Here is a 13699-nt window from a genome sequence, read left to right as displayed (position 1 = left end):
CTATACAAGCTGAGCTTGTGTGCATGCACATGTACGCACACACGCAGCGGCCGTATACGATCTGTGACTGAAAGCTTCCAGAGTGGTGTGTGTGTGTGTGTGTCTTTCTTTCTGGATGACTTACGATCAGGCAGCCAGACACATGGAAGTCTGGCTGCCTGATCGTAATTCACAGACAAGCACAGAGAGATATGAACATGTTTCCACGAAAACACGAACAACCGTGCAATGCTACATACAGCGCATACGTACAGCACATGCTCACCAGCAGGCCTGCGCGCACGCCTGCTGGTGAGATGGGCTCCTAGTGATAAATTGTGGAATGCTATCTGTTATGAGTATGAATGATGAATGTAGTAAAGTGAGCAATGGAAAAAAACCCTTCCCAGACAGGTTAATCTCCAATAAATTCTGCAGACCTCAACATGAACGAGAGAGGGGGCAAAGACAGAAAGAAGGGTGAGAAAGAGACAAAAAAAAAGAGTGACAATACAATGATTTGGTAACAAATCCTTTATGCTGGAAAGTTTGGAAATACTGTATATGAATGAGCTAAGTGTGAAAGCATGGAGTGTTTATATGTAACTGTCCCAAGTGCTTTTCAGGTCTTTGGATTGAAGGCTGTGATATATGGTGTAATCATGCTGAACAGTGGGCACTTTGCTCGGATCATCTGTTGCACACTGTCAAAAGTCCAGCTGAGGGGAGAGGCCCTTTTATGGTGCTGGAAGAAGTAGCTGTTCCCTGAAAACTTTTCACGTATAAATTAATATTTAGTTGATGAAGGTCCTTGTAACAAAACAAAAAAAAAGTGCTGCTCCTTTGAAAAAGAACAAAATATAGGAAAAAAAAAGATTTGTGGGTCCTTAAGTGATACAACCTCAATAAAAAATATTAATATTCATTATTTAGTTTTTCCATTTGTAGCCTTCTAAGGAGATTCTTCTATGTTTTACTCTTGGTGATATGAAGACAAAATCCTATTTAAATTCTCTAGTAAAGTTTCAGAACAATCACAACTGAATTCTCCACCAGAAGATAATGAGTCAAGGCAGTACACCAATATATCAACTAGTCTTATTTTGGTTATTACTGCCAAGCATGGTGGTGGCAGAATAATTCTGTGGAGATCATTTAATGGCAGCAGTACTGGTGCATTCAACAAAGATGGTGGACTAATAAAGGGGGAGTTAGATGGTTGAAACATGGTGTTCCAAAGGGACAATGGTCCCAAACACACTGGTTAATTTAAAACTGCTTTAGGAACAAATAAAGCAGACTAACCTTATGCTTGTAGAACAGTGCTGACCTGGTCCCTACTAAAATGTGACTAGTTTTCCTTTCTAGCCTTACATCGCATTTTAGAACACATTAACTTATTCAGTTATTATTTGCCTTCTAAATAGGTTATGCCAACATTTCTTCTGAATGCCACTGCAATAACCCTGATTAATACCAGTGTTTAACCATCATGGCAATATTCATAAGGCAGGCTATGTTCTGGAGACTCTTCATAAAATGAAGAACATTACAGACAACCATGAGCATCGTCTTCGTCAGACTGTCATACAACAACAGTCACTCAGATCTGATCTGTAAGAGAGACCTCTACAGGAGATCGTTCCCGCCCACAGCACTCAGCATCTACAGTAACTTTAAAAAACAAACAAACTCCATACTATGAGTTACAGCAAGTTTTAATTTGCCTATGGAATTAAGAAACTGTTTTTGAATTGAATCTTAATGAATCATCCATTGTCATTTCCCAGCTTTATTTAGCTGTTCTTTTTTTTGTCACATGCTCTGAATTTTCCCCCTTCCTTCCCATTTCTCTCGGTGATGCACTCCGGGAATGAGTGAAATTGTTGTTGCAAGAGAAAATTGGCAGGTCACCAAGAATAACCCGTGGGTTTCTCTGTCTTGGTGGCTTTCTGATAAAGCAGCCAATGTGTCTGATTGCTTTAAGGATTTACCACCAACTCCTTACTGAAGGCAGGAAACAAAGTTGACTGACCTGCCAGCATCAAAGAGCACTCCAGGACCATCTCATTTGTGATGAGTTGGCAAAAACTGAAATAATGAGCATCTTAAAAAACAAACGGCCTATTCTCAAATCCAGCCCGCCTGTTTTGAGTGCATCTGTGAGCGCATGCATTCTAAACAGGCCCGACTAATCATCCCTGGTCCCATAACAAAACACAGCCTCTAATCCACTTCCTTCTGAGACAAAGAAGCAGGAGAGTTATGCAAGGCCTGCAATTGATCGGCGGCACTAATGTGGAGCGACCTCTGACATCTGGCTTCCAAAGCTGGATGGCTCATCTTCCAATGGCCCTCTTCATTCGAGCGAATGTAAACATGCACAAACCAAAAAAAAAAAAAAAAACCAACCACAGTCAATGTTTATGAAGCTTGGCGAAACCTATGTTACGTAAACAAATATGTGGGTCAACACCCAAAATTTGAAATCCGTAATGAAATGTTGGTGATATGCAAACACAGGAAAGAAAAAAATAAAGCCCACACAGATCAAGAGGACAGAGTTTCACAATGCTGTAAGAGTATCTTCTAAAACAAACATTTACCGGGAGGGTTGCTGCATTATTTTAGCTTAAATACAAGTGTTTCACAACAAAGTAGAACTAGCAGGAAATAACATTGACTTCATTGTTGTCGAGCCTCCACTGAGAAAGGCTGACATTGTTGGTGAAGATCAATTAGGCTCGAAAATAAGCCACTTCATTGGAGTCAAGAGTGTGTAAGTAGTCTGTTGATATTCTTTTGGTTTCCAGGAATAGCAGGATGTAGAGGCTCAACAAACTCCTGAAATGCACTCACCATTAAAGTCTTTATAAAATAAGACGAAGCAACATCATGGTTCTAATGAGACTGGTCTGTCCGAGAGATCTTCAGTTCTCAGAAAGCAGTTTGAAATAAACTAGACTACATTCTCATTACATCATGTTATTATTGTTAGTTATTTCCATTTTCAAAAGAGATTTATCCTAGCTTTAATTGCAAATGCAAGCAGTAATCTGTTGCTATGGCTGTAGAGATTTAATAAATTACTTTTGGCTAACACTATTCACAGCAACACTGACTGGTATTATGAAAGTAAAGCAGCAAAATCCCAACTAGTAATAAACAGGCAGCTAAAATGCTAAACTGTAGACAGAACTAAAGCAAGTCTTTCCCTTTTATTTCATGTGGGATGAGAAACCTATTTATGAAGCTCCCTCTGTTGGACAGGCTCACTTTTACCATTATATTAATAGGTTTATACAGCTGAAATTAAAATAACAAATAGCTAAAACCTTTAGAAAAAACCTTTAAGTAATTGGAAAACTTTAACCCAGTGGTCTCCTCCATTCCTGGAGATCTACTATCCTGCAACTGGAGGCATCTCTGCTCCAAAACAGCTGAATATTTATCTTCAATATTGTATTTAAAGTACAGATTAAGTCAAGGAATTCACTGACATATAACGTTGTGCACTGACCCATAAAATATTCCCCTATAAATAAAGTATCACAGTTGATACCAACAAGCATTGCAAGAAAACATTCAATGATGTTTAAGTTTTTGCTGTGTGACTTTAAGACAATTTTTTTATATTTTCTGTACTATTTTACATACATTTTAATAGTGTTATAATAGTGTTTTGACTTGGTTGTGGTGGCATAACACAAAATATCCACGGAGATTTAGTCAACGACAGCACAAATTTGTGTTTTTATGTTTCCCCCTCCTCAAAAAATAGTCATGAGAACACTTAGAAACTTGTCTTGTGAAAGAGCTCAATGAGTACTAAATAACTTAAAACTAGTGCAAAAAAGCAGACCTAGAGTTTCTCTGAGAAAAGCAACTTGTATGCAGACAATGAAAACTATTGTTTCAGGTTCCAAACAAAGTGCCAGGGTGAACACACCCTGCATCTCTTCATGTCAAGCCTGCAATGGCACACAACCGCCCCACTGCCAAGTGTTGAATGAAATATGATCAATACTATCAAAATACACCAGAACAAAGGCAAAGCAAAGTGATTATGCGGCATATTCAAATTAGTAGAAATGCTGCGCTGGCACTTGAGGGTATTTGATTTAAAGGTTTGTAAATGGGCTTGATTGCAGCGTAAAAACATCACCGCTGAGGTTTCCTAAACACACGCAGACGCATCACACACAGGCATGCGCATCAACGCACGCACGGAGGGCCACCGTGTGAGCAGAGACTGTGCGACGAGCCAGCAGAGCATTAGCAGTCTGATTTATACCACAGACAAAACTTGTTTTCGAAGATTGCTCTTCACACAAATATGCCGCAAACTGCAGCTGGAAGCCATCATCGGGGCCGCAGAAATAAAACGTGGTGGGATTAGCCACCCCGAAATGTATTTTCTAAAGCAAATCCCAGAGTAAACAGCAGAGGAATTAAATGATGACAAGGAGATTGGAAACAAACTGTTGGTCTTTGAACGCTTTCAGCAGATCATGCATTTGATCTCGATATAGAGAGAGCAATGGGGATCAGGGAGGGAGAGAAGAAAGTGGAAGAAAAAAAAAGGGTGTGTTCATGTATGCGTAGAAACTGCCAGACGAGGTACTAGGTGTAGTCGGCAGTGCTTGATGTGGTTTTTCTACACGGCCAAAGGAGGAAGCGGGGAGAGGGGAGAACAAACAGTGTAAAAGTGTGAGAAATCTTGGGAACTGGAGTGAATGGATATCAACACCAGCCACCCGCCAAGGATAGTGTTTTCATTAACATGATATTTCAAACACCAAGTTCTGATTTCAGTTCAGCAAAGAGTACATCCCAGCCTTTTCTTTAAATCCATCTCTAGAGTAAAGCCTGCCGCCATCTCATAGAAAGTATCTCAGCTGATTGACATCTTGGATAAGTTGTTTTGGATAGAGACACATTTTAAAAGCAGTGAAGAGCATTTATCTCTTTAAAACATAACCAGGAATGTTAATAAATATGCTGATCTATCTAGAACGAGTTAATGTTTACAACCAGACTAAACCTTTCTCTGTTTCACTGCAGGTATGATTACCAAAAACATTTATCTTGCTAAGTGCAAGAACAATGAGAGACATTTTAATTTTGCTTTATTGCATTAGGATTACTATATCTTTAAATAAATTTGGGAAAGTACAGGTGATGATGTGATGGTTATGTAAGCTTCTGAGTCACAACATGGTAGTTAAAACGAGGCACACCTGCGGGTGTATTTTAACACCTCAAACACACTGATTTCTTGTGTAACATCATCATGAGGGGAAGTCTAATGAAATCAGGAAGGGAATTCTGGACCATTGCAACTTCAAAGGTCTAGTCCGCCCTGTTGTTTTGTATCATGCAACAGACCGTTATTCTCAATTTTTAGAACAGTTCTCAGGCTTCTGATCTGATTTATTGTTAAATAAAGATATGGTAATTGTGGAGGAGGGTTTTAACATTTCATGTTGACAATGTAAGTGATAGCCTACATATAGCCTTAAATGCCATCTTAGACTCAATTAGTATTGCTCAAAACATTTGCAAACCTACCCACTTTTATCTTCATTCTCTGGACCTTGTGCTGACATATGGAATTGAGTATAATGAATGATATTTCTTTACTTTTGGCTAACACTATTCACAGAGAAACTCACTGGTGTTATGAAAGTAAAGCAGAAAAAACCCAAAGAAATAACAGTATTTCCTCATAATCCTGTACTGTCTGACCATTTTTAATAACCTTTGACTTTAAATTAACAGAGGTCAGTGGATGACTTAAAATTTCTGCTTCTAAATTAAGACAAGACAGAAGTCTTTGTCGGAGTCTTTGAAAAGGAAACTGCTTAGTCAATCAATTAATGTGGACGGCACTCAATTGACCTCTAGTACTAAAGTAAAAAGCAAATAAATAAACAAAACAAACTCTTAGTGTTATTTTTTACCAGGACATGTCATTTCAAACCCATTTTAAACAGGTTTCTAGGATTTCATTCTTTCACCTCGAAAATATTGCCAAAATTAGAAATATCCTGTCCAGGAGTGACGCTGAAAAACTAGTCCATGCATTTGTTACTTCAAGGTCGGACTATTATAATTCTCTACTATCAGGATGTCCACAAAATGCAGTTAAAAGTCTTCAGCTGATCCAAAACACTGCAGCATGGGTTCTGATGAAAATTAAAAAGAGAGATCATATTTCTCCTATTTTAGCTTCCCTTCATTGGCTCCTGTTAAATCTAGAATAAAATTTAAAATTCTCCTTCTCACATATAAAGCCTTTAATTATCTAGCTCTATCATACATCAGTGATCTGAGAATGATGTATTCCTAACAGAGCACTTCATTCTCAGAATGCTGATGGCTCCTAGTCTCTAGAAGTAGAATGGGAGGCAGATCCTTGAGCTATCAGCTCCCAGTTTTAGTCTGTGAGGCAGACAGCCTGTCTACCTTTAAGGCCAGTCTTAAAACTTTCCTTTTGGATAAAATCTTATAGTTAGAGTTACATAGGTTATCCTGAGCTATCTCTGTAGTTATGCTGCTATAGGTTTAGGCTGCTGGAGGACATAATGACAACTTCCTCTCACTCTGCTACATTCTCATACTACTCTCCAATTTTACATTATTTGTTGTTATTTTAGCTTTTAACTTTATATTTTCTCAAGCATGTTATTTTTCTCTCACATAGAAAGTAATTTTCCACTGTCGCTACATGCATGCTCGGTATGAGGGATTGTTGCAAAGTCAGTGCAAGCAACTGCCCATTGTCACTACATGCTACAGGAGTGAATGCTGCAAGTCATTGGCTCGATGCAGTCTGCTGGGTTTCCTTAGATAGACTTTGACTTTGTAAAGTGCCTGGAGACTACATATGTTGTGAATTGGCGCTATACAATTAACTGAATTTCCAGATGCATTAAGTTACCATGTTCATGTTTTCAAAAACACCATGGTAATGTCCAGCCAAGACTCATGAAAGTGACAGGTTCTGTGTTGCAAAGATTAATGTGTTTTGGAGTTTGAAGCTGCTGGCTGATGGTGGTAAGAGGTACAGAGAAATTAGTCCTATACTGGTGCACTTTGTATGAACATTATATGGAAATATTGCACCAGCATCTAAAGACAGAAGAGGAATGGAAGTTAAGGTTTGGCCATAAATTAGTCTTCAAAATAGATAATGACTTATAAATGGCTTAAGGAACATAAAGGCAATCTTGTGGGAAGGCAATCATACCGCCCTGATCTTTCCTGAGAAAATGTTTGGCAAAATTTGACAGGAGAAATTGGTCCCTCAGCAGAAAGATACCATTGCTCCAAAAGCAACACAAAAAGCCAGATTTAAGTGTCATCAGATACATTTGCAGGACAAAAGGAGGAAACTCACAAGTCTGTGAACTTCATGCAAGCTAGAGATCACCATGCTAACTGGTAGGTATAGGTTTGGCAGCATCACTTTGTAGGGATTTTTGGCTGCAGGAGGGACTGACACAACTTCACAAAACAGATGTCATCATGGGGAAGGAACACTGAAGAAACATTTCAAGAATGTGCATGGGAAAATAAATGGCATACAGAGAACAATTTCTGACCAAGAAAAGATTAGCTATAAAGCAAGGCATAAGAAAAGACGAACAAAAGAATCTTCTATGTGTCGTCTATGACTTTCAGCTTTTTTTGTCTCTGCCCTACTTCCATACTCTCACATATCCATTGTGTCAACAACATGGCAACCACATTAATAACACAAACAAACACTTTAGAATAGGTGTCAGCAGCTATACTCCAAGTTGCCATGAGAAAAAACGCTGTTGCTTAGTCGGTCTGAGGTTCCACCAGTGTCTATGTTCCAATCACACCAAAAGAAAGGCTCAACAGGTAGGCTCAAGCTTTTGTCTGCCTAGAACGCCCTTGGTGCTGGCCAAGTTTCTGTAATCTATTGTATGGGAGTCACTCTAATCTCCTCACTTAGATTGCATAATGACGCTACAAGATTTCTAATCTGACCATGAGACTATTATCAAATTTAAAACAACAAAAAAGATCCATAATGTTTTGGCTAAATAGTAAATACCTATTAAGTCCTGCAATACATAGGCCTTACAAGGTTTGATCAACTTAGTTTTGTATGCAGGTTTTCATTACAAACCCAGGAGATATGAAAGATCCTCTCAAAGGAACACGCACTGTCAGCATGTCTCAATTACAGCCTGAATACTTTACTTAACAAACATGCAGGGATCAGTGCGTAAACCAATGCTTGTTTGTGTTTTTACTCTCAAACATGTCTGCAAGGATTTACAAGCAAATAACACAAATATGTAATATGTTATACTAAATATGTTTAGGAAACTACAAGAATGCCAGCTTTACAGGCAAGCTTTGCCCAGCTCATCCGTTTCCACTAAGCAGAACCTGCTGTTTGAGTGTGTGTGTGCGTGTGTGTGTGTGCGTGTGTGTGTGTGTGTGATTGGCCAGGCAGCAGAGCTCTCTCAGGTTACATCCACACAGGAAGGCTAAAAGCAATAACAAAGGCCTTTCAAAGGAACCCTCAGCAGGTTAAGATAAAATGTTTTAGCTCAAACTGATAAAAAGCATCTGCAGGCTTAAATGAGCAGGCACTGGTATAAGCACACAGGTATGTAGAGACTTAAACAGACAACGGATTCTCTCCCAAGTGGAAAGATACACACCCACAGAGAGACCTAGGAGAGCATGTTTGAGTGTGACAGGTTTGGTACCTACAGAAAACGTGTGAAGCTGATGCATCATATCCAGGTCTGTCAATAATGTCCTAAATGAGAACCACAGAGCTGACTGTTCTTTAATGTTCTAACAAATCTTTGACTTGATCTTTCTTTGGATAATTTAGTACAGATTTGAGGATAAAGAGTGAAAGGACAACTACGATATGGATGATTATTTTTAAAGTTGAAAATAAATCAGACTAAACATTTCCTGATTTAGGACAGTTGGGATTACCAAATTATGCTTATTTGCTAAATCACAGAATAATAAGTAAAATATTTTGACTTTTTTTCCCCCTTTTTTTCCAGAAGATCCCAGGTTCAGGAGGGAGGATGTTAAGGGAAGTAAAATCTTCAAATCTTACTATTAGATGTGAAAAATGGACCTGCAACATTTTATTTCTCTTATGCGTTAAAGTTATTAAAAAAAACCAAAACCACAATCAGTAAAGATCAGGTCAGGTCAGACTTAAAAAGAAAACAAATCTGTTTCGGTCAGGAAAAGCCTAACTGGTGCATTTGTAAATAAAACATTTTTACATATTTAAAGTGGAGCTATAGCCAATATAGAAGCATAACACCATCCCAGACAAATTTTGAAAAATGCCACCCAAGTGGGCAGTGCCAAGTGTGGGGATGAGCAAAAGCGGTTAAGCGGGGGTGTGGTCAGGAGTGGCAGCTAGCTTAATTTGACATATTGAAACATGGAAACGATCACAACAGCGCATGGTAGTTTCGCCCTGGATAGATCTTTTGAGGTGGAGGATATTTCACCCCCCTCGTCACTGGAGGTTGAGGGAGGCTTTGTGGGGCCTAGTGGGCCTGAGCCTTATTAGTTCAAGCCGATGGCTTAAGGTGCTTGCAGTTCTCATAATTCAAACTCCTGACTCACCACAGCAGCGACTTTCTGAGTGAGATGGTTCTATACCCGAACGCAGGGCTGTAACGTAACAAGCTGTACGATTTAAACCAATAGGTAAATTCAGCTGCAGTATCCACCTTCCAACCCAAAGAAGTCAGTACTAAGACAGTTTAGGCCCAAATATTGCAGAATTAAACAAGTTTACCTGAAAACTTCAAAATTGTAATAGTAACATAAAAATAGCACCCTTAAGGGCTAATTTATACAGTTTATCTGCAAAACACAGTTGATTTGGGGTTGAGCTACCCTTTACCAGCTGAGTCAATAAATATGGAGGGCCAAGAATTTCCAGTTTCATTTTAAACACTCTGACCTTAGTATTTATTCATTATGTGTACTTTCGCCCCCTGTCCTTCTCCCCGTTTCTCACCTGGGTTTCGTTGGATGTTGCGACTCACCAGGTCTTTCTCATCAGCTTTTTTGGTCATTATCCTCCTTTCACTTTTGCAGACTATAACTTGTGGATTACATTTTTAGATGCACCTTTAGTTGGCTTTATATTTCAACACCAAACACATTTTGATTTCATTTAGATGTCTCCTTGGTGGCCAACAGTTGGATCTTCGAACTGCTTAGTTATATTAACCACAAATAAAGAAACCTGGGACTGGAGTTTACCACATAGTATTGTAAAGAACTTGTTGTCTCTTTTGAATATCTATCTTCCCTGAACACTTTAGCAGCTACATATAAGTAGTGCCCACGAAACCCACCATCCCAGGATTAAATGACTACAGGCCTGTAGCCCTGACGTCTGTGGTCATGAAGTCCTTTGAGCGGCTGGTGTTGAAGAACCTGAAAGACATCACAGGCCCCCTGCTGGACCCCCTGCAATTTGCTTACCGAGCAAACAGGTCGGCAGATGATGCTGTTAACTTAGGTCTACACCTCGACCGCCCAGGGACGTACGGCCGGATCCTGTTTATAGACTTCAGCTCGGCCTTCAACACCATCATACCAGACATCCTCCACCAGAAGCTCACCCAGCTCAACGTCCCAGCCTCCACTTGTCAGTGGATCAACAGCTTCCTGACGGACCGACAGCAGCAGGTGAGACTGGGGAGCATCTTCTCCTGCAGCAGATCAATAAGTACTGGTGTCCCCCAGGGATGTGTTCTATCCCCAATCCTCTTCTCCCTGTACACAAATGACTGCACCTCATCGGACACGTCCGTGAAACTCCTGAAGTTTGCAGACGACACCACTGTCATTGGACTGATCCAGGACGGTGATGAGTCTGCATACAGACAGCAGGTGGATCGGCTGGTACACTTGTGTTGTCAGAACTACCTTGAACTGAACCCACTCAAGACTGTGGAAATGGTGGTGGACTTTCGAAGAACACCACCCCCATACACCCCCCTCACCATCCTCAACAACACTGTGTCAGCTGTGGACCACTTCAGGTTCTTAGGAACCACCATCTCTAAGGACCTGAGATGGTCTTCACACATAGACACTGTTCGGAAGAAGGCCCATCAGAGATTGTACTTCCTGAGGCAACTCAAGAAGTACAACCTTCCACAGGAGCTGCTGGTCATCTTCTACACTGCCATCATTCAGTCTGTCCTGTCTTCATCCATCTCAGTGTGGTTTGGCTCATCCACAAACCAGGACAGGTCCAGACTGCAACGAATAATCAGGACTGCAGAGAGAATAATCAGAGCTGACCTTCCCTCCATCCAGGACTTATACAGGTCTAGGGACAGGAAAAGTGCCGCAAAAATCTCTGCAGACCCCACACACCCTGCACATAAACTGTTTAGAGTTTTACTTTCAGGCCGCCGCTACAGAGCACTGTTCACTAAAACCAGCCGCCACAGAGACAGTTTCTTCCCCCAGGCTGTTTCTCTGATGAACATTTAATAGAGTATCAAACAACTGCATACTGAAGTCGCAAATGCATCTTTGTATATGTGTATATTTGTATATATGTATATTTAAGGAGATAAAGATATATGCATAATATATCTTATATCGCATAAAAAAAAAAACCCAGAGAGCAAAGTGTACCGGAGTCAAATTCCTTGTTTGTATGTACAAACTTGGCAATAAAGCTGATTCTGATTCTGATAAACTTTAGAGACAGAAAATCAGCAAAGATTTGGTGAGTTCAACAGAATAAAACAGGGAACCAAAGATTTCTTACTTTAAAGACACTTTTGTGTCACATCTTTGAATCTTACCTGGAAGCCCTGGATGTGAGCCAGGTAGTCCAGCTGCTGCGCTGGCTGCACAGAGACACCACAGGCCAGGCTCTTCCCCTTTATGGGCACTGTCCCATCTGCTGGGGGCGACTGACCATTAAGCAGTAGCTCCCTGGCCATGGTAGCAGTGGGACTGGGTGAGGAGGACGAGCCGCTGTAATACGGAGAATGTCCCGGGGGTAGAGGGGCAGAGCAGGGCCCCATGTCTTTGGATGCAATGTAATTGACGGACCCTCCGGTGCTGCTGCTGGCGATGCCCGGTGTGCTGCCACTCTGCTTCCTGCTGGCTTCCATCTCCTGATAGACATCGGGACTGAGGTGGAGCAGACCCTTCTGGGCTGGAGGGATCAAAGAAGAAGGGGAGGAGACGGAATGAGAAAAAACTGTATATATGAATGCATAAACAGACAAAAGTGATCATAAGAGCTCCACTCTGTCAGCAATACCAATAAAAGAAATTAACAGTATACTGTTAAAAGACAGAGAAATAAGCTTATTTTTTCTTCAAAAAGAGAAAGTGGTTTGCTTTGCGGGAAGTCTTCACAAATTCACATTTTAAGATCCAATTTTAATCTCCACTGTGAAAAAATTAGCTTTGGTAAATCTCACTGTATTTTGAATGGTTTGTGATAACGTCAAAATGTTTGGTACGTTTAGACAAATAAATAGCTCAGATCTTTTTTGGAAAAATTATATTTTTGCTTCAAAATTCCTTAGCAACAACTTTAAAAACCAGGCAATGTGATGAGGTATTGCTCATTCACATTAATACATTGTTTCTCTTTTTAAATTACTGCACAAAGAGATCCTAAAAAAAAAGCCAAAGCTGACTTTAAGGTAGCATCTGAGGACATCCGAGATAAGACAATGCGAAAATAAAAACGAATTTAAAAAAAGCCGGGGACAACTTCATCAGCTGGAATAAGTAGTTTAACAGCCTAAAATGAAAGAAATCTAAAAATGTCCTTAATGACAGTTCACTAGATGGACATCAGTCAGGTTTATGAAAGTCGTTTTTTCCATGGACTACAACACATTCGATGAAAATAAAAAGTTGTGCTTACAACAGAAACTGCTATTTATAACCACGCTAATCAAATCTTTTCGTGCGTTACCAAAAATCCTAAATGTCTTATTCCAATTTAAAAATAAAACAATTCTTGAGTTTATTCATTTTACCAACATTCTGTTTTACAATAACTGCTAAATCCTTCCCAGAACAAGAACATATTTACATGGGGATGGTGGGCCCAGGGTGATATGCAGTGTTAGTCTTTCGACCAAGGCCACAGTTCCTACAAATTTCAAAAATATTCTTCTTTGTGTAGATTTTTTATTAAGTTTTAATGGGATTGTGGATATCAAAGTAGAAAATATTCACCTAGTTGGGTTTTATTACTTGTTTTTACTGTTTTGCTTTTCAACAAATCATGAAACAACGCAGTCCATGGCCTCAGATTCTGCAGTTTGGCAAACGGGTATTTTACTTTTTTGCATCTGGACAAACCTAGATCACTTAAAATACCGACATTATGGATGGAAGTTAAATACAGATCCTTCAAATCAGTTTATGATGAGAAAAACCATTTCATAAAATACCAAAGACAAATTAAACACATGCTGACACAAATGGCTGAAGTCACTTGGTTGAACTTAATTTTATTTAGGGTAATCAGAGTTAAGGGGGCACATTTTTCAGATGTTGACAGGTTGTGTATACAAACAGGTGGGATGTCCATTCTGGTATTACATCAGCAGGTCTGATCACTATAAATGTACTGTGACACTTGCACATTAGGCTCACTGTTAAAGGTGTTGCCTGGGAAACA

The 13699-nt window shown here is 39.8% G+C and overlaps 1 protein-coding gene across 1 annotated transcript in view; it reads right to left on the bottom strand.

Moving 5' to 3' along the window:
- stau2 (staufen double-stranded RNA binding protein 2) overlaps window positions 1-13699 on the bottom strand; it is a 126187-nt gene that overhangs the window by 39228 nt on the left and 73260 nt on the right. Inside the window, exon 12 of the mRNA XM_047350369.1 lies at window positions 11850-12208. Within this exon, the coding sequence (XP_047206325.1) occupies window positions 11850-12208 (359 nt within the window). The remainder of the gene's footprint in view (window positions 1-11849; window positions 12209-13699) is intronic.

The sequence above is a fragment of the Girardinichthys multiradiatus genome, chromosome 21 (assembly GCF_021462225.1).
Source record: "Girardinichthys multiradiatus isolate DD_20200921_A chromosome 21, DD_fGirMul_XY1, whole genome shotgun sequence".
In the NCBI taxonomy this organism is placed as follows: Eukaryota; Metazoa; Chordata; class Actinopteri; order Cyprinodontiformes; family Goodeidae; genus Girardinichthys; species Girardinichthys multiradiatus.
The sequence above is the reverse complement of the archived record's forward strand: the minus strand, read 5'-3'. Positions and strand labels throughout refer to the sequence as shown.